At 38.5% G+C, this 27,812-nt stretch overlaps 1 protein-coding gene across 2 annotated transcripts; it reads right to left on the bottom strand.

Moving 5' to 3' along the window:
- Positions 1–128: 128 nt before the first annotated feature.
- exoc3l2b (exocyst complex component 3-like 2b) lies at positions 129–25,640 on the bottom strand. Of its 2 annotated transcripts, none has more exons than XM_026924193.3 (13): positions 25,486–25,640; positions 15,529–16,011; positions 15,137–15,360; positions 8,871–9,525; positions 8,492–8,606; positions 7,808–7,918; positions 6,888–6,988; positions 6,463–6,576; positions 6,225–6,360; positions 5,433–5,555; positions 4,044–4,199; positions 3,175–3,296; positions 129–1,435 (listed from the first exon to the last, which is right to left on the bottom strand). In XM_026924193.3, exons 2-13 carry the CDS (start codon positions 15,987–15,989, stop codon positions 1,153–1,155), a joined length of 2,601 nt encoding a protein of 866 aa, XP_026779994.3. In that variant the 5' UTR covers positions 15,990–16,011; positions 25,486–25,640; the 3' UTR covers positions 129–1,152. The 2 variants fall into 2 exon arrangements, with proteins under 2 accessions (XP_026779994.3, XP_026779993.3); XM_026924192.3 differs by lacking the exon at positions 25,486–25,640 and adding an exon at positions 19,814–19,958.
- Positions 25,641–27,812: the final 2,172 nt, after the last annotated feature.

The raw sequence follows: 27,812 nt of genomic DNA, 5'->3' as shown, positions 1-27,812 counted from the left end.
GTGCTCATGAACCTTTCAGAAAAACTCAGTACTTTACTTTCAGTAAACTCAGTACTCAGTACTCAGAGTACAGTTTCCAAAATAGTTCCTTAAAGGTCTCATGAGTGCAGTATAAAAAAGCACAAATATATCAATATATCTTATCCTTTATTCTTATATGATTTGACTAATATACAGAGGTTTTCTATGTCCAAAAGAAAAAAAAAAAGCTTAAATTTTTTTAAATATACCGAGTACCCTAAAGCACAATGAAAATTATCTTTGATGCCTTTTACATGCTGTTCTTTTATCAACATATACAGACTCGCCAGAAGCTATAGAAAAAAAAAAACTGTCTTACTGAAAAGTTAGAAAGTTAAAAACAGCCTCATTCGGTATGGAATGAAGTTTTGGGAGAGGAAAAACAACAACAAAAAACAAGACATCTGTGAAGGAAAAGTGCCATCCTTTGGTCTGTTAAGCACAAAAAGGCATTAAAATGCCAGTCTTTACACTAACAGGTATTTCTACAAAATAAAGTATGTGGGTATTTTTCTTATTGCATTACTGAGTAGGACAAAAACATGATATGCCTTGATACAATAAATAACGTTTGTCTAACATTTGGAACATAAATAGTAGCCCTTGATTTCTTTCTCCAGGCAGATCTGGATATCATCAGCACTACAATGACTGCAGCATGAAATTACTCATTTAAATACAAGAAAAATATCAGAGATCCTAGATCATTATGTAGTACCTTAGATCAAGTATTAAATCACCATGTACAAATGACAGTCATATCAATACTAGTATGAAAGCCAAGGTATGAGATGACCTCATTCATTAAGACAATTCTATTTGTTTTAAAGTGAGCTGTATTTTGTGCAAGATGTTCTGATTCTTTTAAACACTTTTGGGATCCAAATAATATCAAATTTCAATGCACATGAAAATATTGCAACTAGCAAGCTTCTAAAATGGTCCCAGTTTCACCAATGCTAACTCAACCCCTCTTACCAGCTATTTATGATACAGAAAATAAGCTCCAAACACTGCTTATTGCCCAGCTCCAGTTTTCATGCTCCACTCATGAAAGACTCTCAGGAAGACTCAACTGAAAACTCAGTATCTTTGTTCTATATTGAAATATATCATATGTTTTTAGATTGATTACAGCATGTCATCATGGGTCTCCCTGGCTGGGGTTCTCCTGCGCTGACGACTCCGTAAGCTATAGAAACATGAGGAGGCGGTGAGGGCGATGCGGCTCAGGCCCATGTTCAGACAGTGCACCTCAGATGTCACAGGCACGTCGGCGAACAGAGCACGGTCTCGCGACAGCTGTGAGAGGCTGTCGCTGTTCTCGATGTCTTTCACAATGTTGAGGATCTCCTGTCTCTCAGTCTGCCGAGTCATTCCCCGGATATTCAGGATGGCAGATACATGCTTCTTCCTATAAGGTGAGAACAATATTTAATATATGATCATTTTTTTGTGGTCACTGTATGTGTATAGTAAGCCTAACTATGCAATAATTAATTTCACAACATTTCAATTGAAACCTGGTGATCAATAAAGCTATTCTGATAATCTAATAAGCAGGAAACGCTGCTGCATTTTAAACTATTCGTCTTCATTATAGTCTATTTGTTCTGAGAGATGTATTCAGATAGTCTGGAAAAATAAAAATGCAAGAAGAGCAGGTCATACGTTATCTTTGGCATAGTACATACAAGGCTTAACTGGACACCACACAGTGTTGCACAATTCTTACACAATATAACAAGCATCTTATTTGTTTTCTCTGCACACAATGAAATAACTGACTCTTGTTTTCAGACCCTTTTGTCCCAGAGCAGCTCATCACATTTAACTATCAAATTATATTAGCTTTGTTGAATACTTTGCTTGGCTTTATATTTGCTTTCTTTCTTAAATGGCAGTATGAAATACACATGTAATACACACTTTATAACATACATTATCATCAATAAATACACAAATAATTTTTGCAGCTGTTTTAGACAGTAAATATGAATTTGAAGTGGAAAATAACTTCTTCAGGAAGTTCTTCTTCTTTCTAGAACTGTATCATGAGTAGAGAACAATATGAAATGTTTTGTGCATTAGAGAGGGTGTGTTAGTGCAAGGAAATAGGGGATGTCTAAAAACTATGGATTTAGGACCTCAGTGTCCTAGGGTCTTACTTTGACAACAGAACAATCCATGTCCATAATATCCACACCTTTTCCTGAATTTATTCCTAAAGGTCCATGTTTTACCATGTCTGGGAATGCATGCCTTTAAATTATATACTTTTCATACTGGTCAGACCTGCACAAGAACCCTGGTAAAACTCATGGAGTGTGTCTGAAAGCTGTCCCAGTTGCATAAAGTAATGCAATGTACGGAATACGGTTGCTTCTTTGCAAGTAGGTCTTCAGAATACTGATGAGACAAACAATGTTTTTCTATTTGGATGGCTTTCCAAATTTTATCCATCAAAAATCCTTTTGGTTGGTAGGTAGATTTTACAGAGCCAAAACAATCATCACAGTCTGTACGAAATCAGGCATTTCCGCAATATCCACTGAACGGCAAAACCAGACACAGCCTCTGGTCATCTACCCAGATGGTAAGCTTTGGGGGACGGCCTACTACTAAATGGTCACTGCAACCTTTTAAAAATTAATCAGTATGCATCCCTCTGATTTTGTGCCATTTTGTGTATTTTCTGTTTTTAAAAAAACAATTCCATAATCCTATGCAAACAGTGCTATGACTAGAAATACAAAACCAGCTTCAGCCATGAATCCTGGGAAAATTTAGATGCCAGGAAAAAGGTAGATTGTGCACAAATTCCAGTCCTCTGCAATCCTTTGGGACCTTTAAGCAGGTTAAGCCACAGGCCTTGGCAGGATGCCTTTATTTTTGCTTTGTCTTTGTTGCTACTCAGAGATGGACAACTCCTTGGGTTTTATGTGAATCTGGGCTAACCAAACAGACTCTCATAAAAAAAAAATCAGGAAGCCACAGAGGACTTGTTTGCTTTCATAAGGCCCTCATTCATCATCAGGTTGAATGGTTATGTTCTGCCAAATGACCTGAGATCCCTGCAAACTGACCTCCATCATATTGAGGGAGTTGCAAGGTATCGCAGTTGTATGACAAGGTAGCTTGCTTGGCACTTACCGAACGTCAGGGAATTCCCGAACTAGGACGCCAACCTCTATTTGGATCGAGGGTGTGTCTTCCAGCAGGATGATCTCTGATATGTGGGGAATCGCACTGTCTAGCCATGAGGCTGGGGACTCCTGCGTACAAAAAAGAGGACAACATAGAAATCTTACCAGATTCTTAAAATCTCAAAATATAAAATCTTAAAATCTCTAAGCACTAAATAAACCCAAGAACTTCAGTATCTCTACCCAAGAATGTCAACAAAATTTTCGTCAGTATTGATCTGTTTTACTCTCACTGAGGAATGGATCAGGAGGTCTGAGCATGTTTTCCAGTCTGGAAAAACATTACCAGTACTGGACTACATGCTATTGTAACTAAGGTTAAATATCTATGCCCACTATAAGCTGAGTTTTTACTGACTCTCAGCTTGACCTTAGAGGTCAGCCATCGCTTCAAAGTATGTTGGCAGGACACTCCTCCATAAACAAAGCCATCCTGTTGTCCACATAGGTGACAAATGGATGTTTTGACTAGAGCAAGGAAAGGCTATGCAGGAGAAGCAGGGAGTGTGAGAGGTCACGGAAATGACCTTTAAAAGCTGGACACTTTATGACTATGCATTGCCATGTCTCAGTGATTGCAGTCTCTCATAAGCTCAGAGGAACTGCAAATCTTACACTGACCTCAGATGAGTCATGAATGACATGTCTCAGTTGAATGCCATTATAGTAAATGATGCATGTTTAGAAATGTGTGGCTCTCTCGGAAATGTGTCTTCATATTTTATTGAATTCTTGTGTTTCGTGGGAAGTGCCATCACGTCCTGCAATGTTCACATTTTCCACATGACAAAAAAAAAAGCTTTGCGTGCGACTCACCAACTCTTTGAAGAGTGTTTTAAGATTCTTGCCCTCTTCTCGGAGACGGCCGGCCATCCTTTTCCTCATCTTGAGTGTCGTGCAGATAATTCGGCCTCTCATAATGGCACGAAGGTACTCAGTCATCACCCGCCGATGGACTTCTCCCACCAGGATCTACAATGACAATGTGAATGAAATTGAATTAAATTAATGATTTAATTGTTTAAACGAATTAAACAATCACTAATCATTTATAACCAAAATGATCATAGAAATGGTAAGGTGGACACATGGCATGAAAAATATGTTGTATAATATTTCTTTAATTTCTATAACAAAATACTGTGTTTAAAGCAGTGTAGTACTTTAAATGTGTTGTACAGCTGAATACAGTGGTCCGTGTGGTGCTCTGGTAAAATATTTTACTATCAAAGGACCTTACTGTATAGCTACTTTAATATTTCTGTATACAGTTTCATTAACTTTACTGTAAAACTAACGACTAAAGCAGCAAAGGACCCCCTTCTCTACTGCCTATTATTATTATTATTATTTTTATTATTATTAGGAGTAGTAGTAGTAGTACTAGCAGTAGTAGTATTGGTATTAGTATTATTATTGACATTTTATTCTTACATTACACTAACTTTTGATAGAACATGTTTAAATAACCAAATCAGTCAGGGTAAGTGCAATAAGTTTAAACCAGGGGTAAATCTATGCCTAGCTAGCTAGCTTTGCCTAGCTTGCTAACCTTTGCTAGCTAGCTACCAAATAGCCTACTAGTTTAAACAGGTATTCCATATAGCTGATGGTAGCTACTTAAATATAAATCCATCTAAACATGGATGCTCTGACTGATAATGAGCTAGACTGATGTTACAGTCTGCACCCAGAGCATGATCAAGTACAAAAGCTATCAGGTGAGGTAAGATTAGGTTAGCTTCCTAACAGCTAGCACCTGCAAACACAAAATATTCTAATACCTAGCTAGCAAATAAATTTATTTAGCTAGATACTCAGAAAAGCTACTGAAATGAAATACTTGAGTTAGAATTTTTGACTCTTTCAAATTTATTCAAGATTTATATTTGATAATTAAAACAGCAGTATAACTGTAAAACTGTTCTTTTTATTTATTTAATTAATTTTTTTTACCAATGCATAGTCCTGTAAAATGCATGTTACCAATGCATTGTTCACTTTATTTAAAATTACAGTACAATGTGCCATCACTGTACACAAACATTACAGTATGAATGCTGAATATTAATTAAGGTATCTGCTTGGCAACTTTACTGTCAGTGAGATGCTGTAAATTTATCAAGTTTGTCATTTGGTTTTTATAATGTGGGTCATTTTGTAGTATTTTACATAAGATTCAAGATAGTGGCACTGATTGTGGACCTGGTATGGTGGGCCTTCCATCCTTTTAAACTTCTTGAAGTGCTCCCTGATGAGAGATATGATTTGCTCAAATGCCTCTGTGTTGCTCAGCCATTTCCTCTTCACCAGCTTATCAAAGAAAGGCTATAAAACAGAATTTGTGTATCAGCAGTGATGAAACAACCAACAAAAGAACTCTTCACTTTCACTCACTTTCTCGATGGGCGAGTTTTTGTATGTGGAATTCCAGAGAGCAGAAAAGACTTCCTGACAAAACAACAACCCCTAGAAAATTTCCATTCTTAGGCAGTCAGGATGCATGATGAGGCTTTGTAGCCCATGATGCCTGGCAGTGCCCAGCTCTACTGTGGTCTCTGAATATACTATTTGGCGTTCGGCCAAAACCATCTTGTTTGGCTGTGTTTGTCAAAACAAGTTATTTTTATGTTTTATCCCTGACCTGTTTGTGAGCCAACATCCCTGAGAACAAACCACAAAGGAAGCACTGATAAGATATTCTTTATATTCTTGGAACAAGTCGTGCAGCTAACATGGAATCAGTTCATAATGTATGTGTGTATGGGTGTGTATGTACTTTTAGTAGAAACAAAAGTGTTCCTCTAAGAAGCAACTAACTGTATATAGCAGTAGTAGTATTAATACTCAAAACTATCTATCTATATATCTATCTATCTTGTAAGGATCTTGAAATTACATTTCAATAACTAAAGTACCTGTATACAGCAGATTTTGTATATGTGTGTTTGTTTAGAGAACATGACTATGTGAAGTGTGTGTGTGAGACATACTCACCCTGATGTGCTCAAATATCCTGTCATTCAGCACTCTCACACTCAGGTTTACGATCTTGTCCAGGGAGGCGTTGGCTCTGCGGCCAGAGTCTTCACTGACAGCAGGATCACTGTGTACGCATCGCTCCACAAAGCTCCTGTTCAAAGTGCACACATACACAATTTCCAATAAATAAATCTGAACATAAATAAATAAACAGCAAAAATTTGCCTGGACTTAAAATCTTGTGTAGATGTACTTGAAAGGCGGACAGCAGTTGGCTAAAGCGATTGTCTTGGCAACATAACCATCTTCATTTTCCCCAAATGCACTAACAAGGCCTTCATGGAACATTTCCACCTTCCTTTCAAAGCTGTGGCAACAAAAGACACAAATAGGTTTAGCTATGATGATAGTACAATGGAACTACAGTTCAGGGCTAAAACATTGCATAATACTTTAATTGAATACAAATTATGGACATAAACAGAAATCCAAGATGTTAAAAGTAAAAAGTGCATGTATCCTGCAACAAGACAACAATCAAAAACATAAAGTAAAATGAACAGAAATATATTTTTAAAAGTTTTGTTATGACCCTCTCAGTCTCCAGGTCTGAATAAAGAAATCAGTGAATGACATCTGGCAAAGCTATAACATATATGTCAAGAAGAATTTTCTCACCTGTACAGAAAATCTGCAAGGCCATTAAGACTGCACTGCGCTACTCGTGAGGCCAGACCTCGGTTAATTGCTGCTGAGCGTTCAAGATCTCCCTGCAGTCTCTGTAAAGAAATACATAATCGAATAAAAAATTCTGTTCCAGAGTGCTAGAGTTATATGTATTATAATTATAGTATGTTATATGCTAGAGCTGTGTTGTATATATGTGTTGTATATGTATCAACACATTCAGCTTTAGCAGAATATTTAAATTCTTCCCGTGTGCATTTCATGCAAAATCAAGGTGAAAAAGTGATTCCCACAGCTGAGGTTGTGAAGACATTAATTTATTATCGATTCGCCAATGAACCACTAATTAAAAGCTGGCTCATTCAGTAACTGATTTAAAAAGCATGGTACATTCAAAGCATACACCAATGTGTCCAAATACTATACAAATATACAGACAGGTGACAAATGAAAGGAAAAACCAACATAAAGTATCTTAGTATGAATTTGGGATACCACAAGTTATCAGAACAGCTTCAATTTGCCTTGACGTACAGCAAATTGTACAAGTCTCAGGAACTTGTAGAATCTATCTCAAGTGATGAACACTATTCTTCAACAAGATATTCCCTATTTGGTGTTTTGATGATGGTGGTGGAGAGCACTTTCTAACATATCTTATTTTGTCACTGATCTGTACATACTATATAGAAACCTAGATACCTAGATACAAATACACAAAATGAGTACAGATATATAGACAATGTTAAGGTGATGTGTACTTCCCAGAGCAATAATAAAATCCTCTGTGGCCAATAGAGGCAAGCAAAGAGCCGCCAAAAACAATGTAATGGAAACTGGAACACATTGGGAAGTTTTCATTTATTTTGGCAAAAAATACATACTTTGTATATTGCATTTATGGTGCTAACCTGAATAACTGCATTAGAGAGTGGGATCTGATACTCCTCAACATGCAGTGTTTCTGTCCATCTCTTTTCTTCCTCATCCAACAATTGAGACAGCTCATTGGTTACTTTCCCCTGGAATACAATAGCAAGTTAAATACATTTATATTATTAATGACTGTATAGGTGATAAAGTAAGTAAGTAAATCATTTTTGCCATTAACACAGATTATCTTGAATACACTGTGTGTGTGGGTGTGTGTGTGTGTTTGTGTGTGTGTGATAGTATCTGGGAGGTAAACAATGACTTATAAATAACCTGTCAAGTACACTCACTTATTCCCCTTCTTTCTAGGACATGCCTGTGGAATATTTTGTCTATAGTCTGTGCAGTAGACATAGACTTCATCACACAGACTGTATCACACCTGCATTGACTCTCATTCAAGTAGCCTAATTAGGAGGAAAAGCCTTGTTGTAACACTGACTCCTATTGTGTGTTGCTCATTGTGAACAGGAAAAACTTCGACTTGACCCTGAAATGCCGCACTCTAATTGGCCGTAGCAGGTCGCAACGACCAGACAAACTCTGGACTGTACAGGACGTGCTGTAGATGCACCCTTTTCCGTCCACTGGGATGAGAACTTTGCCCTTGGGGATCTGGGAAGAGGGAAACACATGGGGTATTTGGGGATTTTCTCTCTTACCCTGACATAGTTGAGGCAGTCCTGCTCAAGCTTGTCCACCATCTCTGTTGGCAGCAGTGGGCTGAGCTGAGAGCGGTTGATGGGTGATGTTATGCTCACTGTTCCAATAACGTCCCTACAGCAACAACCGGAAGAGTTACTCAGAGATTTTGGACAGCACTTGTGAGGACACTTTGACGGGATAGGCTTGGGCACGTTTCCAGGCTCTTATCAACAAGAGCTTATCAATAACGCTATGTACTAAAATTCCTGCTGTAGGATGGGCCTCAAATCAATTGGCCCAGGAAATATAATTCAAACACCATGACACTTTGACAAACAACAAAAACAGTTGACAAAAAATGGCCATCTACTGGAGCTAACCAAAACTTTTAATTACCTGTCATATATATTGTAGAGCCAATCTAGAAGGGAGTATATGTCTGTAATTTGCAGTTCTCCATTAGTGATGGTCTGTAACCGGCATGTGATGGCCTGATGGTAGCTATGTACATACACCTGGAAGGCATCATACTCCTCAGGGTACACAGACACAACATTCCGCCGGGCTGCTCCCAGATCCTCCACCATGCGAATTCGCAGTTTATCCAAGTACGCTGCCAGCTCACCTGCCAGGACCGCTTCACACTTGGGCAAATTCTCATTAGCGGCCTCGGCCACAGCCTCCTTCCAACGCTTTTTCAGCTCCCTGGGCCGTGGTCCACCTGGGACAGCGCCCTCACTTGTGGTCCAATCCTGATCAGCCTGTTCTTCCTGTTGGAGGACCTGCACCACCAGGCCTAGGTTAGGCCCGGCAGTGGGAGAGCGCAGGGATTCCCGGACCACGTCCCACAGCTCCTTTTGCAGGGCCTCGTACAGTAGCTCCACGTCCTTAGCCTTACGCCGGCTGCTGTCTTTGCTGCTGGGACTGGTGAGATCTTCCGCCCCCCCTAGTGGTGGAGTAGATACCTCCTTACACTCCTGTTCTAGCTCTAGTATGTGGGTGTCTGCCAGGAACAAGTCTCGCTTGGTCACCAGCTGCAGGATCTCCAACACTGAGTCAGAATATCAAAGGACAGAAAACAGGAGATAGATAGAGTGAGGTTTTATTCTTTATAGTACATAACAAGATCCTGTGGGAAAGTATGAGTATTTTCAGTCATGTAGTAAGAGCGGGGAATATACACACAGTGGGCAACTTCAAAGTGCACCTATACAGAGGATTACCTGATAAAATGTACAGATAATGTATATGTTTACATTCCTCTGCTTTTATCATACCTTTAACCCTACAATCATTACTTGATCAGACCATGACAGAGCCATGACATGTCCATGAGCTAATCAGCAGCTCTTCTTTTGGGCATCTCAAATTTGATCTTGCACCATAAGACCCCCTGCTTCTGCTTATTAGTCTTTGGCATATTACAAACTCTTCTGCTTTGTCTTTCACTAAAAATGATTTCTTAGCTGCAACACACCCTACCAGACTATTTCTTATGGACTTATTCTCATACTCAAAGCATTACCTTTGGTGCCAGACGACTCTGCCAGACGCAGAGCAAGCGTTTGACTGGATTTCTTTCTGTCCCTTAGGAAATGACCTTTAAGATGTAGACAGGTTTTTGGCTTTTCCAACGCATTTTTTGCCCTCATCCTTTCTTCAAATTTTATTATGACAGTTTGAACATAACATCTTGAAAGTCCAGTTTGGCAGGCTACTGCTTGTTGATACTACAAAGACTTGTCTGTCAATGTGATCTCACTAGTGCCTCTGATGTGGTCAAATGAGAACTTTGTACATTTGTAATAAAATTAGTGATGAAGTAGACCAGTTCTCAGTAAGATCAGTGCTCACACCCATTACATCATCCCTGATCCTCTCATTTGGGACTAGTGAATTTTCTTAAACTAGCTCAAGCAATATGTACTGACTGGTGATGACAGGATCTGACAGTCATGTGTCAAATCATGAACTTTCTCTTATGCATTTGACTTGGTTCAAATGGAAGATAAAATGTAGCTGATGCAATTCATTTACTCTTATTTTGGCCAGTAACAATGTATTTCCCTGATAAAACACATATGTTAACTAATGAAACCAGACATAAAGGTGGAACAATTAAAATATGTCCAGATATCCAGATAAGACCCATCAATAACAGTGAATAATCAGAGTAACTTCCAGGATCTAGAGCTAGATGTACACTTAAGATCAGGAGAACTCTATTTCAATATTATTGCAGTCATAGAAGGAGGTAAATGACCTTGAGCAGACCACTAGGGTTTCTGCTATATGTGTATAAATGACCTGTGGTATGCCTAATATAATGCATCATGTATCGGATTTCCCATTGCTCCTGCTGTTCCGCTTATATAAACTCTGTTCAGACACATGGGGCTATCTGATTATTTAGCATTGGCTTGCTCCTTGGGGAAACTTTAAACAGTATAATTTCACCTTTGCTTCTAAGTTTGTTTCATAGAACCCAGTGATCTTTGCATGGAAAACAGGATTTCGATGATGGGTCCTAATTCTAAAAGTCTATCAAATAAGCATTTCTAAATAAATGTGAGTCACATATCAGCTTGGAAAAGTTAGTGCCATAATGTAATTCAGAATTCTCGTTCAGACAGACAGCGGTCTTCTTACAGCTGAGTTGCTGAATTCATTTCCTAAAAAAAACTTTTCTTTTAGAGTAGAGGATGCTGGGGAGCTCAGTTGGCGCCCAGCTTATCCATCCCTGTCCCATTTGAGGAAACAGTGTCAAACCATTCCACAGCACGCTGTAACCCCTCAAGCACCACTACTGCAAATCATGACGGCTAGAGCTGATTTGCCGACCCATCGGAAGGAGGTCTAAATATATAAGACAATGCTGACAGTCCTACTGCTATCACACAGGAGGAGGGCAGGGAAAATGAGTGTGCTCCCTGTTCTTGTGTAAGAAAGTAGGAGCCACTTCCTCTGGTAAACCCATCCGGGCTAAAGTCCTCCACCCAAGGACAAAAACGTCACTGAGGGGGTGGAATAGCTTAATGAATGGGCACCACTTTGAACGTAAACTTTCTAGAAATACCAACCACCTCTAAGCAGAAACCTGTAAAATATGTACTTGAAATGACATTGAGGCTCAATTGCCAGATGTTGATAGAGTTCTTGGTTTATCCTGGAGTCATTAAAATGTGGAAGACTGCCAAAATGGGGAGTGAGGCTGGGTTCTATATTTCAGAAGAACACTATGTCTTTGTTTGCAAAGGCACTTGCCCTCTGACCCTGCTGCAAAGAGCAGGTACGTATTTTTATGCATTGATATATAACCCTTCTTTAACCAAAAGAACAGCAATGGAAAAGTTACTACGTATCCTTCAAAGGCAACAAGGAATTGTGTGTCAACTGTGTTTTTGACATTACTATTACATTTGTGGATTATGACCAAAGTAATGAGTAGGATATCCAGTAACATAGCACCTGCATAATCCATGCCACTTGCACACCTACTTTATGGCTAAGGACATAGGACATCTCCCCATTTATTCCATAAGCCACAAATTATCCATCTTCCCTGCATATTCACTAACTGTTCAGCTGGCATGCCTCAAAGAGGATTTAGAAAAAAAGATATCTGAGACTCCCTCTATTTTTTCAACTCCCACTCTCCACCTCCATCACAGGGGTGTGCAGGGTAGATAAATATTTTTCTTAAAAAGTGAGCAGGGGAGTGTTTTCTCATCGCTCCCCCATTGTCAAAACCCCCACTGGCACAGCTGGAACAGACCTACTTGGCTGTAGTGTCTTGTGTCCCTGGGCAAGACTGAGCCTGTCAGAATACCACTGGAGCTTAAGCTCTTGTGTAGATTCAGCCATTTGGACATGGACTGGCTGTTGGATTAAGTGTACATCAGCCACTCCTGTCACTGGAGAGCTTTCGGCTGGGTGCAGACTTGAACCCAGATCAGGACACACTGGTCTTGCTCCAAGCTTCAATTACTGTGGACATGTATAGTGTCCAATGAGTCTACATCTACTCCACCTTACACTGTTACTCTTGTTATATTCACCAATTATTTAATATCTGATAAATGGAAGTGATTTAAATGTGTACGAAAGCTTAGCTTAGTAATGTGATTTTTGTCTTCTTAAGCATGAGGTAGGTGACTGCCAGTGGGGTGTAACCAGTCACGCTATCACACACTTGGTTACCAAAATTGTGCTTTGACACTGTTCCCATGGCGGCCACTGATGTATGGCTCAAAGCTGCAGTTATAGTTTTATGGTTGATGGCCATTGGCTGTAATTGGATGAAGTCTGGAAATCATTTACTACTCTCTGGTGTAACCACCTCAATAAATGGTCTACTTATCAAACGTATTTAACTAGAGCCCATCCCAGTGAACAAGGACAGCTGGGTACTCTAAAAAAGACATAGCCTTGCCTTATATTCACAATAAAATATAACACTGGTGACATGTTTAAACAGAAGAGAGAAAACATACAAATGATTTCCATATAGCTGTCAGCTTATATAACACTTGGAGCCCCTGTTTGTGTTTTTCTTTCTGTCTTCTTTTTTTTTTTTTTGCTAATTACTAGTGAGAACGTAATGTCCCTTCTGTTCTTCATCATACAACACAGTTCATGCATAGTTATATTTTGGGGCCAAATAAGCAAGGAGATTATTGTCACTATTCCCCAGGTACATTTTGTGCATATTCCTGAAGTCAAGTGTCTGGTTAGAAACAATTGTTCATTGAAAAACCCAAATTTTTAAGTAAAAACCTCAACATTTTGAAGCTTCACCAGCACGTAAAATTTGGAATAATTTATCAACCCTTATTAACCCCTCAAACACCTGGGAGATTACATGTAATGATGACTACATATAATATTGTAGTGATGACTACATGTAATATTGTAATTATCAGTTTACAGCAATTTCTTCGCCAAATAACTCAGCTACATAGCTACATTTAGCGAATGAACTGATTCGGATTCTGAGATTAATTTGATTTTAACATCATTCTTGGTGCTACACAACATTTTTCTATCATTCTTTAATGATCAAACCCATCATTCAGGACTCAACTAAAAGTGTTTTGCAGCTTCCTACGATTTATTTAAAACATAGAAGAAACGGTTGAAAAAACTTCTTACAATCATAATATTGGTTTAGTGTTGTTGATAACATTGATTCTTGCGAGTGGTAGCACATCTGTTAGTTATATTCAGCACAACGTGAAGTAATGTGCAAATATGCTTAATTAGTAAAACATGTCAAGTCTGCATTCCTTATTATAAAAATGTCAGTAATGCTATGAGAATCACTCTCCACTAAGCCACCAAGGAATGTGCTGCCACTTGAGAACAGCTGCCACTTCACAGAACAAAGTTTTCATTTAACATAAGACTTATATCCGTGAAGCAGGCATTGTAGAGATGTATTATATACTCTCTCAAGCTTTTTAAAGTTACAAATGACTATTAAAATCAGTGGCATATTGAAAAAGTGACTATTTTTCCATTTCCATGTGGTCTGTTTTGCACAGTGTGGTGAACTACAGAACTCCTAAGAGTGCAGAAACCAGCATGATTGTAAGGTCAGTAGAAGGTTTTCCCATCAACATAATGTGGCTAAACATACAAATAAAAGGGCATTTTGTGCTGTGTCAGCTGGGGAATGGAAAGCAGCAACTTCAGCTTGTCACCCTCCCCACACCAACTGAAAGAAATCGGAGACTTGAGAGATGAATACCCAGTTCCCCTTTACACAAATTCCTCTTTCCTTTGCTGTGTTCATATTGTACTTAGAGAAAAATTGTGATTTTTCAAAGCTTTTAGTTTTGACAGCCCATATTGTACTTTAGAGATATGGTAAGGTGAAATGGACATATTTTTTGCTCAGTGGCTTTCTGAGTGATTACGCTTTGAAGGATATCAGCAAAGAATATGCTCTGATTAAAACTTGGAATGCATGTCACTACTATCTGCTCTCAGTCACCAGCTATTTAAATGCCCTCTTCAGCGAAAAAAAAGAAAGAAAAAGAAACAGTTGCATATATGTACACTGTACACAACGAACATGTTTGAGAGATGTTTAAAACTGTCACTCCAAATGTAAAATCTTTATTAAAAGTTGACCATGTTAATAATATTAGTGGTTACATCCTTGTTCTATTTTAATTACAATTTACTGTTAATTAATAAAATAAGGCATTCAGTTGTTGGGCCATGACCATTCCGCATCTTGCCCAAACAAGCCTGTAATCTGATCTGATCGTGCTAAACTGCACAAATACCTGCCAACAGTGTACTATAGGCATGCAGGTCCAGCTAAGCAATTAATCTCTGTACTTGTTGCTGCCTCCCTCTTCCAGTGAATTTTGTAAATCAAATGCATGTGTGCACAATTGAGTATTTAGATTGTGTTTTGGCCAACAAACCCATGGTCATAGGTCTGACATAGTGTTTAAGTCTGACACAGTATTTAGTAATAATAATTAGTAGGTTTTTCTCTTTTATTTCAGTCAGAGTTGCAGTGGATCCAAAGCCTATCCCAGGAATACTAGACATGAGCCAGGAATACACACTAGATGAGACACCATACTTAAAAACTGCGATACCTAATTGGTTCCCATAAGTGTCTTGGAAGCAGCACCTCCACTTACCTGAGAGTGGCTCTCGGGGTTTGACTACTGGCACTTCCTCTACTAGCTCTTCTTCAGGGCCAGGGGATGCTGAGCGGTCAACGAGAGACTCCCTCTTCTTGCCCCTACCCACAATCTTCAAGAGGGACAGTCTGCGACTGGTTGAATCGGCATCACTCTCTGAGCACAAGTCTCCATTCGGCAAACTCTCTTTACGAAGGTTCTCTCTGCATCTCCCTGCCATTCTGTGGAGAAGAAGGAAAAAGATAAGAATGTGTAACTGGTTGGTTAACCATTTCATATGAAAAGCTCTCAACATCAGTGACTGTGCCAACATGTCAAGGACCTAATCAAGCTTTATAAAACAGATTGAAGGGTTCCTCCAGATAATTTGATTACTGGTCAATCTGTACCTTAGAAGACTTCCTTCTGAACTCCGTCGGCCCTTCTTCTTTTTCTCCATGGGTGAGGGCATACCAATGGAGCCCTGTGGAGAAGGGGTGGCGCTGCCCTTACTCTTGCCTGACAGGCGCAGGCCCTTGCCTAGCTTGCCCAAGGTCTTGAGTGGTGACACGCCTTTGATGCGGTCAAGCGTCCCTTTAAAAGAACCACCCTTTCCTGAGCCCCCACGCCTCACTTCATTGGCCTCGTTCTCATCCTCCTCATCCTCAAATGGGTTACGGTCCCGTGGAGCGCCCCCATCCAGGAGTGAGCCACCATTGTGCCTGGGCCACTCCTCATCTAAGCCATTCTCCTCAAACGGGTTGTGGTTGAGGCTCATCTTGTGGAGAATCAGCTCCCCGTGAGTGTTCTCCAACTCTAAATTCCCCTTGGCCCCCTTCAGCCGAGCTGGGAGGTTCTTAAGAACAGGCATGCTTCGGCCTGGAGGAAAAACACTGAGGAACAACAAAAGACAATCAATCGTTAGAGAGACAGGTCTCTGCTCTTACTCAACATAACTGATACTGATAATATCATGTTATATCATGTCCATCTTAATTAAATGAAACTATTTTTTTCAGTTGTATAAGGCATTTTGAGCAATTAACTATGACCCAAAACCTTTTCCTTAACATTAAACATTGGTAATAAATTCTTCAAGATAAGATTGTTCTGTTTTGTCACTATTATGACTATCACACTATGGTGTGATAGGTATTTTAGTCACACCTGTCCTTGATCATACTCTCTCTACTTTATGGCTCTAATATATTAACCAGTTCTGACTGCACTGGGACTGGTGATTAGCCTGTGTAGTCTACAAGCTGAACAGTGCATGTACTTGAATGTGTGTTGAAAATACAGTATGTGTTGAATGTGTTGTGAATTAACTATGCATACTGTACATATATCACACGAGCCTTAGTCTGTGATATAACTTCTACAGACATCCTGTTAGACTTCCATAATTGTACTTGTACAGTTATGGCTGGTGAAGAAGGTGAAGGGAACAGTGCTGAATCACTTCCTGCTGGTTAAATTGTATGTTTGTGTATGAGCATATGGGAGAGGAGGTGATCACTGGCTTGCCTCAGGCAGATGAAACAATTTTTTTAAGCTTAATGTAATTCGCCAATTCTTAGTTGTTACATGTACTCATGGGTGTGCTGTTGAAAATTGGATATACAAGCTTACAAGCTTGGATTAAATTAAATGCCAATAAACTGTTCAGAGTAAAAAGCCACAGTGTGAAATCATTAGCGAGCTATGAATTCCTGAAGAAGGCCCATTGTTAGGAGCTTCCTAAATGTGATAATAATGCACGTATGATTTTTCCATACGGCTTCCATGGATAATCTGACAGCAGCACTATGGGAAGAGTTGGAGAATATAAGGCACAGTCAGCGTGACATTTAGTAATCGGCTAGTTGCTAACTTTTAGTTTGAGTGACTAATAGTTAACCTTGTGGTCAATGGACTCATCTGTCAAGTAATTATCAAACAAGGAATGAAGGCCCACAGAAAGGGAAGTTATGCAACAGCTAAAGTCATGGATAATTCTTGGTACAAAGCATTTATAGTGATTAATAATTTCAAAGTCTCTTGCTCGGTTCAGTTTCAGTGCTCCCAAGCAATTTGTAGCAGTTTGGTGTGATTAGAATGAAGCAAATTCTTTTGCAAGAGTTAAGAGGGAAGTGGGTGCAGCTGCTTTTGTGAAAATAGGGAAATGGAATGGAATGTCTGATTTATCTACAACACCAAAAAACTAAATGGATCAAGGTGGAAAATGTGGTGACCAAAACATTTTACATTACTTGAGTCCAAAAGCTTACTGGTCTTATGGATTAAAGTTGTGAGCTACACATTTACATTTGGTGCATTTGGCAGACGCCCTTATCCAGAGCAACTTTTATACAACTGAGCAGTTGAGGGTTAAGGGCCTTGCTCAAGGGCCCAGCAGTGGCAGCCTGGCAGTGTATGGGATTTGCACTCATAAACTTCTAATCAGTAGTCCAATGTCTTAACCACGGAGCTACCACCACCCTGTACACATGTACCTGTTCACGTCATGTACCTCACTTCCTACCTTTATTGCAACGCATCAAGTCATCTTCTATAACCTGTCCAGCTCTAATTATAAACTTCATAGCAAAGCCCCTCTGGAATGCTGGGTTAGATTTTTAGGTGAGATATAAAGGCCATATGACCGCCTTCCCAGGCTAAGTCTATTTCCTCTACTGCACAGGTAGCAGATTACATCCTGCATGAAAACTAGAAACCACGGCATTAGGAAAGGCTAAATGTAAGCCATTTAGATGAAAGCTGTGTGCTTTCAATTGTAAAGTGTTGATAATTTTTTTTACGTACTGCAGTTTAATAAGGAAGAATTGTCTCTTCACTTACCTACCACCTCACTTTATGATTTAATGCTTTGAATTAATATCTAAACAGTCTTTTGATTTATTGGTAGGTCCTAAGTTCCTGGAGTGTCCTGCTTGACCTTGGTCAAGATTTTCCCCTTTGGATGGCTGTACTCATTGTTTTAGTAGGAACTACCCAGACATTTATTGCTAACAGATAATTTTACTAGCATTATATCTCATTTGTGGCTGGCACCTTGTTGTTAGTTCAGATAGGAGCTCTCCTGATAGTTTTACACATGTACTCTTACCAACATGAATTTTTGGTGTATGCAAATTATATGGACATCTTTTTTTAAATGAAGGTAATATTCATTTAGAAAGATTACTGCTTTGCTTTTAATTAGATATTCTTTAGCTTTTGTATCAATGTCTCATCTAGCCTACTGACTTATTGACTTGATAATATTTTTGAATTTCTTTTAAGAAAAAAAAGTGAATATCCAATATGAAAGATTGGTAAAAGGGGCAGGGGAGAAACATATGGAAGGATTAGGTGAGGAAAGAAAAGGTCTGGTTTCAAGATGTGCCACAAAAGTGTGCAATAACCAGGGCTCTGGAAATGGACTACAGGACCAGGAAAGACCAGGAATGTTGGAGGGATCCCAAGAAAGGCTCTGCATGACTTTCCCTGAGGGGAGGTTTAAATGCACCCAAGCCACAGATGCATATCACCAGGCACATGTCCAGCACAATGAGTTTAAGTGTTGGCTCTTCAAAGCATTTTAATATTGAACATATTAAAAATTACTTGGATCACATATGCCGTGCAACAACTGACTCCTGTTCAGCTCGGTAAGACCCTATTACGGCACTTCGAACAGCACATATCTACTTGTTCCCAACCAAATTTGCATATCACTAATTTCTTTAAAAATAATTTGTTTCAGTGAAGTGGTTTCCAATGTATTACAGACAAATCCTGCAAAGTTTGATTAGCGTATGCATGTTTAATAACTGACTTGGACAGGTCTGTGAGATAATTTGAAATAACTTTGCTTACAGTCTCAAAACTGGAATCTGCCCTGCCATAAATATGCTTTTCCATGACACATTGCAAAATTATTGTGGGAGTAAATCTTTAACCCCGGCAGATCAATGTCTAAATGCCATTATAAAATGCAAGGGAGTAGAATGTTTCTTTTTTTCTGACAAGGGAACAAAAATGTCTGGGTCAGCTCATTTAAAATTTCAATTCCCAGAACTATGTTAGTGTCTGTCTCTGGTCAGATTTCTCCTTGTTTCTACTGCCAACTGTCACAACAATCGGATCAATAATAATCCAAATAAGAAACTACCAACCTAGGTCATAAGGTTTTCAAAACAAACCTACAGAAAGGCTATAAGGGGAAAAAAAAACTTTCTCTTTTGTTGTTGTTTCAGTGTAAACTGTTAAGATGAATCTTCTTAACACAAGCATTAGTGGAGACTAGTTGTGTTAAAGGGCGAAAGCACTGACCTTGGCTGTACTTGAGAACTGCTGAGCAATCCAATTCTGGTTTCTTTTCTTTTTTGTTTACATGATGGCATTACTTCATTTAATTAATTTACAATTAATTAAGCTAGTTTTGGAATAAATTCCACTACCATTCTACTGAAAATTATATTTATGGTTGGAACTTTTTCCAGATTGAAACATGAATGAAATTGACATTTTTTCCAATAATACAGCAATAATACTGATATATATTAATTATTTATTTGTGATTAATTTGTTTTATTTTACCCAAGCTCATTCATCCTTCATTATGCCTACCCTGACTCACAGATTAAGAAAATAGCTGATTCTAATTAGTTTTATCTAAAAGAAAACTTGTCATAGAAGCTGTATACTTACACGATCCATCCTGTTTATTTTCCATAACAGGAACACGAAAACACTAGTATCCACAAGTATCATGCGTTGTGTTGTTTTGTTTTTTTGGGGGGGGAGATGCCGTGCCGCAACTGCTAAGCCTCTCCGTCAAACCACCGGCTTTTATTTTGGTGGGTTGGCCCTGGCCAAATGATCCGATTCTTTTGAACAACTCTTCAAACGATTGAAACCTATTGAGTTTTGTTTTGTTTTGTTTGATTCGCCACGCGGAAATGGATACCTAGAAATAGCGTGAGAGTAAATGAACAAGAAGTATGGAACGACAAGGGTTTTTTTTAGTTATCAGAATGAGTAATGTTCGTGTGTTTAATTCGGTTCCTCTCGCGAGTCGATTCACCCCGTTAATGAGTCGTTCAGAGTCACATGTCAGTGCGCTGGCAGGGTGAACAGCTAACTCAATCTTCTTCATTTCATCATTAAGACTGGTTTATTTAGGAACAAACTGGTGTGGCTGTACTTCTGCAGCTACATTTTAAATTAATATAAGGTGAATTCAGATGTATAGGGACAGATTTTGAATTTCCACCATGTCTAAACTTTCTTGCCATTAATGAAACAAATACCAAACACATGATACAGTTCTGAAATGTGAAGGAAAAGTGTGAATCATATTCTAATGTAGTGTAGGAGTGTAGGGGTTAGGTTTTTAGTTTCATAGTTAATAACAGCTTTAAAACATTATTTATTTGTAACATACTTATGCATGGCATCAGATCAAGTCAAATAACAGGACTTGAATTCATCCAAATTCATCATCAACATATTCTAATGTTGTACGAACACAGTACACCAAATAAAACTGACTATGTATTAAAATTGTTTTTTTTTTTTTTTTTTTTTACATTTGTGACATTTTACTATATATTAAAATTGTTTTTTTTTTTTTTTTTAATTTGTGACATTCTATAATTCATTTCTTACAGTGATAACAACAATAAGAAAATATTAAGGGTTTAGAAAATCTTCATTATTTTCCAGATTTATAACCAATCTTTTCTAAAATTCAGTACAAACAAATTAATTAAAAATTACATTAGAAAAACACCACTAAAACATTCTAATGTTCTAAATTTGCCAGTCTATCCTACTTCCTAAGGTGCTTCAATAAAAACACCACAATTTGAATGAAATAATTTGAATAAATATGTGGAATATAATAGTCACAACAGTTTTATAACTTTTTCCTCAACATTTTTTTGGGGTCACCTTCCTGTTTGATGCTGTCCACACCCCTTTATATGATGTTATTAATGTTCTTTCTATCAATCATCATTTATTTCTATGAAGCAGTTCCACTGTAAGGGCTTAGTAACATAAGTTTTGGCTATCAGAGAAGAAAATAAATTCTGCTAAGTTAAACTGTCCCAGTTTACCTGATGCCCCAGTATACCTGAATTCGCCCTAATGTGAGAATGCTTTATGGCAGGTTTAATTTAGTTACTGTTTATTCTTTGACTGTTCATGTTCAATCTCATCTTAAATTTGTAGTGGATTATAAAAATAATTTCTGCTATCGGCTCTTGAAGCCATGTTGCATATCGGGAGGCCTCGACATCTGACATCATCTGTCATGTGTTTTGATCCGAGTAAAGCAGAAAGGGATCAGGCACACACTGAACCACCCGCAATGGATTACTGCTGCAGGACAGGACTTAGTGTGATTGTAATTCATTGGAATCTGTGACTCCTCACACCTATTACTGTCTTTCAGTGCTTATGGTGTTGTTTTTGCCATGTGACAGTCAGTCTGGACATGTGCCCATAGGAAGTCAAACTGTGCATCAACTGGTCACGAAACACAATAGAGATTACTGTGCAGTGCGTCACAACAGCTACATTTCAATCACATCAAGCTAAAAAATGACATTGTTTTGTGACCACAGTGGAGGAGTATGTGTGTTTCTCCAAACACTCGCTTCCCCTAGAATCATGGCAGCCAATATGAGTATGAGGAAAATGACTTTTCCTTTTGTGATAGGGTAAACACTTGAGGAAAGCTCAGCTACGGATTTATAAACAATGGATGAACTCACATGGCTGCCTTCTCTGGTCTGATAGCAGACAGAGGTCAAATATTTTCCTAGAAAAAATAGCTTAACTAGTTTGTACAGAGCAAAATCAACAGTGTTAAACACCTACAGTGCTAAAGGAACTTTTATAGTGTTCATTTGTGTCCGAGTGGACTGTAGGTGTTAACTTTTGTATAGATCCTCAGTTTGATCTTTAACTTTTCTCTAAAGGGAAAAACGTAGATTATGTGTTTATGTACTGATTAACTAGGGTTTGCTGAGCTCACACAAGGAAGACCTGTGTGCTCATGTTTCCTGGTTGTATAATGATGTCTCTGCCATATGCCATGCACCTTAAATAGCAATTCCTTTGCATCCATGAGATCATGTATGAAGAGTCACAAGATCCCCTACAATGGCCATTCCCATTTGAATTTTACCAACTCAGGGTTAGAGCACATGATAAACTGCAGCCCCTCTGTCCCATGTCTCTTGCTTGATAATGAGTTACAGACCTTAAACTGGGTGGACATAGGGTGAGGGCATCACACTCTTGTTCCTGTTGCTTGTCATGGAGCGAAAAGAGAGCGCCAGAAAACTCCAACTGGTGTCATATCTAAGACCAGCAGGTGATAAAGATGTGGAATTGCGCAGTAAACGCCTGAAGAAGAGTCTATTATTTCAGGAAATAACACTGCATAACAATAAGATTTTCATTGTTATGTGCACTCAGGGTCCTTGTGTCCTTTCCTTCTTGCTGGAAGTGAAGGTCACCTTGGCGCTGCCTCAAAATATTTTCCAGCACTTTGCTGAACGGGACAGCATGCTGGTGTGCGTTTGATTTACATAGCTAGATTTCTGTTTGTTCATGCTGATTTATTTCGCAATTTGAGATTTGTCCACACTCTCAGAATGTTTAGATAGTAGTTGATTTACATCTAAGGAATTTAATCACTGAGGCAGCAGGTTTAAGTCTTGGGTAAAACATTAGTTACAGGCTACAGGCTAGAGTTTGGTATCTGGACGGTTAGAATAAAACACATACAAGGCAAAGCGGTAAGAGAATGAAAATGCTACACTGTGCACGACAGCTATTTTACTGCACTCTGACCTATTTATTTTACACCCCGCCACCAGTGTTTGTGTATACGTATGTTAGTGTAGGTTACTAGGAACATTATTCTCTGAAGCACAAGGTGTTGGACGTGTCATTTTGGCACCTAAATACTGACTAGTTAGCTTCTGCAAGGTCTTTGTTTTTAAAAGAAAAATTTTAAAGAAATTAAAAGAAAATAAAAAATTAAAATGGAATATAGCACAATATAATATGCTCAAAAATATATGTAAAATACACTATAATATATTTCTGACATTTCTTTGATTTTAAGACAAGTATTTGACCCTAAATAAGGTTAAAACAGATTTCTTTACATCAATACTTTTAAGCAATATTTCACTATTCACATGCATTCATTGGCATGTAAATAACATATTCATAACATGAACTAATGTTGGCAGAAAAGTCAGATATTCCAAGGTCTTTATGTCACATGGTATGCTACGTAGTCCTGTGTACTGGTTAACATGAAAGATACAATGAAATTTCTCGTTCTCTGTCTTTCAAAGCTGTGGAAATGAAACCATGTCCACATTTGATGTTGTAATTATGAAACTACCCCTCTGCACCCGTGTGTGACGGACAGCAGGGGATGCTTCAATCATAGCCAGTAAAAATCCTTTCTATGAGCCAAAGGAAATGCTCTCCACTCGTGCCATCACCCCTTGCTGAAATAAGGGCAATATTAAGTGCCATGAGAGCACAAGGCCTGATAGAGTCTTCCGCTACCCTGCTCGTTCAGCCTAAAGTGATGACCAGCAGGAATAAAAGGGTTATCCTTTATTCATGTGGACTAGAGCTGGTAGCAGCCTGGTGCTGTTGGATGCACTAAGAGCATCTGTCATAACTGGAAGGATGAACACTGGTTTGACGTCATAGAGTTGCCCTTTTGCAGTCAGGGGTGCAGGTTATAGCTTTTTAAAGGTTGTAGTGGAAATTGTCACTCAGTAAGAACTTAATTTGTAGTTTTGAGGAAGGGGATATTATTACACATCCCTCTGCTTCCCCACAATTCTCATTATGCATTTGAAGTTGGAAATGATTTTGCATAGTGGTATATCTTTCACTTTTGTGTTTTTTCAACACAGTCTTCTGGTAGTTAAATCAGTGTTACTGTAAAACTATAAATATATTACTTTCAGACCATTTCCAACAACACCTGTCTCCCTGTGACAAAATTTCCTCAGCTATCAGCTGCACAGCAGATTAACGCCTTCAGCATCTCAGGTAAATGACTAACGAACTGTATATTATTAGAGATATAACCAGTAATGTAATCTTGATATTTAGATTATTATATTAATTATTTAAGAAGATAATCTAATTCATTTTTCCACACTATTTGTGATCTAACTTGTTCATTTGGTTTCAGAATACTTCTATCTAAAATAATCTCTCACTTTTTTATGAATGACAAAAAACCAAGGCAAATAAAGTGCTTCTTTACATGCGCTGATGACAGTCTCATCTTTACTTTTAAATTCATCAGGTATGTTAAATCAAATACTGATGATTACAGAAAAATGACACTACATTCATTACAACAACAACACTGTAAGCCAACAAGTTTCAGCTAAAAATACTGCAGCATTGTGATCCTTTATTTACGTACCTAATGCATGTCTTCATCTCAGTCACAGTAGGAACTATTATACAGTTTTTCTGCACAGTTAGTAAATCACAAATTAATATACTGTAATTTGTTGACCTTCCAAAATCAAGCATTCCATAAAACAGTACCAATAATCTAATATAATTCATTTTCATATATCCTACACTTTTAAACACTCTTTTGAGTTCTACATAGAATTTTTAAGGGTTTGCCCAGAGGGATAACCAACCACTAATAGTGTCCTCTGATTATGAACAAAGAGCCTGAATTTTGTAATCAGTTTTTGTAAATGTTATGTAATCCAGATACATCTTGTTTGTTACTACCCTTCACTATACAAGGGTCGAAAAAACCCAGACTCTAATATCTGTAAGTATGAAAAGTATATGTATGATATTTGTGCATACATGCGTGTAACTATTTTTGTAACTACCACATTGGCCACGTTATCTGCACATATGCATCATCATCATACATATAAGCATGCTCTTGTAAACATATGGAGATTACATAGCTACAAATGGAAGGTTATGACTCACCCAATCATAAGATAAGTTGACTCAGTAGACGCAGGGCAAGGATTCAGATCTTACAAGTCATCTTTTACATCACAGACCACAACTAAGTCAACTAGCATTCAATGATCATCACTGTCCAGACAGTGTTTCAGATAAAATAGCAGTGTACACAAACATCAATGTGATAGAAAACGTTCCTGACATGTGTCAGTCGTTGATGTCTTGGTGCTTAGAAACAACAGATTCTATTTCACACACTAACTAATAAAAATCAAATTCAGCTGAAATACAGACACAAACCAAAGTTTCACATCGTCAGTTGTGAAAACCAGTGACAGCACAGTAATAGCACAAAGTCCCCAACATTTTGCTCTTACCTTAATCAACTGGTACAGTGGTTTGTGTCTAATAGTCTCAAAGCTACAACATTCCGGAGCCTCGTAGGTGTCTATCTGAGTGGAGGTCAGTATACCGTATGTGGTGATTAATACCAGAGTGACGAACTATATGAGTGTGTCTGTCCCAAGTGAAGGCACGGGAGCCTGGGGGTGGCTGTGGTCACTTCCTGAGCTGTTTTGCAGTGCAAAGCTGATGCTTTTTCCTCAGGAAGCCGGCCATCCCCTTTCCTTCTTACCAACCAGCAAGTCCCCCTCCCTCCACCCTCCCCTCTCCCCAGGGCGCTGACAGCATAGGCATTCTGATAATACTAATTAGTCTGGGAATACAGGGAAAAGTGCATTAAATGGTTGCCCTTTTTAAAGTGCTGTATGTTTTTCTTATTTTGTTTATTTACTGTCTCTCATCAAAGGCCCTGATGTATAAGAAGAGTTTGCATTAAAGACAACTTACCAACCTAAATGTAATACAGTGGAGGGAAGTAGAGTTGAATGGAGGCAAAGCTGGAGATTGTTTCAGAGTCCTCTGGCCTGTTTCAGACCCCTTTTGTCTGCCCAAGTGTTTGTTGACGCTTGTCCCCAAAGCAAGCCTCCTGTGTCTGAAGGTGCTTTCCCACTGTCCCACTGGCAACATAGGCCTGACATGAGCCACTGGCCTACAGCATGATTGGGTGGTGGGTTAAAAACCGGGGTCACTGGGTGCACCTGCGCTTTCTTTACAGGAGGTCTTTTGTTTGTTTTTCCACAGTAAGACACATTGGTGTATTCGATCCACAGATCTATAGATCAAGTGCTCTGATTGTCAGGGAGTTATTTTTAATTCATGAGCTCATATGAATTAGTATAGCTTTCTGTTTCAAAGATTTAGCAGAATATGCCATTTTAATTATAACCTTGGGTTTGTTCATTATAATGGTTTAATACTCTGTTACTTTCACAGTGTTAAATACAAATGTGAATTTTTACACAGATAAATAATATTAAATAATATAAATAATTTTGGTCTGCAACAGTTCAAAATATCCAGAAACCTGGCAGAAACCAGACTGTGTAGATACTCATGCTCTAAAATAGTTCTTTCAGGGTCCATTGGATAGCTAAGGGTTAGACTCCTAACATGATTTTATTTTAAATGTTTCTTTAAATTTTACTTTAAGTGTTCTAAATTAAGCCTTAGTGTTATAGAAGTACTGGTGACACAGAGGGTAGCATTGCCATCTCAAAGGTCCAGGGTCCCTGGTTTGATCCTAAGCTTGGGTTACTCTCTGTGGAGCAAAGCCCAGATTTGAAGCCCATAGAACATCTGTGGAGAGGTCTGAAGATGGCAGTTTGCAGATGCTCCCCATCAAATCTGATTGAGTTTGAGAGGATTTTCCAGGAAGAATGGGATATTTATTTTATTTAAGATACTTATCTTAAATAATTTCTAAAAACTTTGTCAGTATGTTTTTTTTTTGTGTGTAGGACGATGGCCAAAAAACTCTATTTAATCCCTTTCAAATAAAATGTATAACACAATAATGTATACGAAATCTGAAGGGGTCTGAAAACTTTCCAAAGCCACTGTATATATAACAGATATCCACTGTGAATAGTGGATAACTACCAGGGGTGATGATTAACACCTGGATACCTTCATGTGCATGTGTGCACACATGCTCAGACATTAAACACTTCATGAAGTGACCAAATGACATGGTATTTGCAATAAATACATTGTCATATAGCCATCTTTTCCTTTCTGCTGGATTGGCACTGGTTTCAAATGGCAGGGAAACCTGATGGGTTCATAGAATCACTGCTACATACTTACACCGATCAACTTTAAAACTGCTGACAGGTGAAGTGAATAACATTGATTATCTCATTACAATGCCTGTCAATGGGTGGGATATATTAGGCAGCAAGTGAACAGTCAGTTCTCAAAGTTAATGTGATGGAAGCAGGAAAAATGGGCAAACGTAAATGACTTTGAATTGGGCTGAATTGTGATGGATAGACAACTGGGTCAGAGCATCTCCAAAACGGCAGGTCTTATGGGGTGTTTCCAGTATGCTGTAGTTAGTACCTACCAAAAGTGGTCCAAGGAAGGAAATCTGGTGAACTGGCAACAGGATCATGGGCTTCCAAGGCTCACTGATTCAAGTGGGGAGTGAAGGCAAGCTTGTAGTGTCCGATCCCACAGAAGAGCTACTGTAGCACAAATTGCTGAAAAAGTTAATGCCGGCTATGATTGAACGGTGTCAGAACACACAGTGCATCACAGCTTGCTGTGTATGGGGCTGCGTAGCTACAGACCAGTCAGAGTG

Source organism: Pangasianodon hypophthalmus, chromosome 14, assembly GCF_027358585.1.
Source record: "Pangasianodon hypophthalmus isolate fPanHyp1 chromosome 14, fPanHyp1.pri, whole genome shotgun sequence".
Lineage (NCBI taxonomy): Eukaryota > Metazoa > Chordata > Actinopteri > Siluriformes > Pangasiidae > Pangasianodon > Pangasianodon hypophthalmus.
This window is presented reverse-complemented; position numbering and strand designations above follow the sequence as displayed.

Bases quoted from the DNA above. Each gene is read 5' to 3' on its own strand.
- exoc3l2b (XM_026924193.3), bottom strand. From the start codon at position 15,989: ATGCCTGTTCTTAAGAACCTCCCAGCTCGGCTGAAGGGGGCCAAGGGG. The intron at 6,577-6,887 runs GTGAGAAAATTC...TTGTTGCCACAG, and splicing joins CTTGCAGATTTTCTGTACAG to CTTTGAAAGGAAGGTGGAAA. The intron at 1,436-3,174 runs GTAAGTGCCAAG...CTCACCTTATAG, and splicing joins CGGGAATTCCCTGACGTTCG to GAAGAAGCATGTATCTGCCA.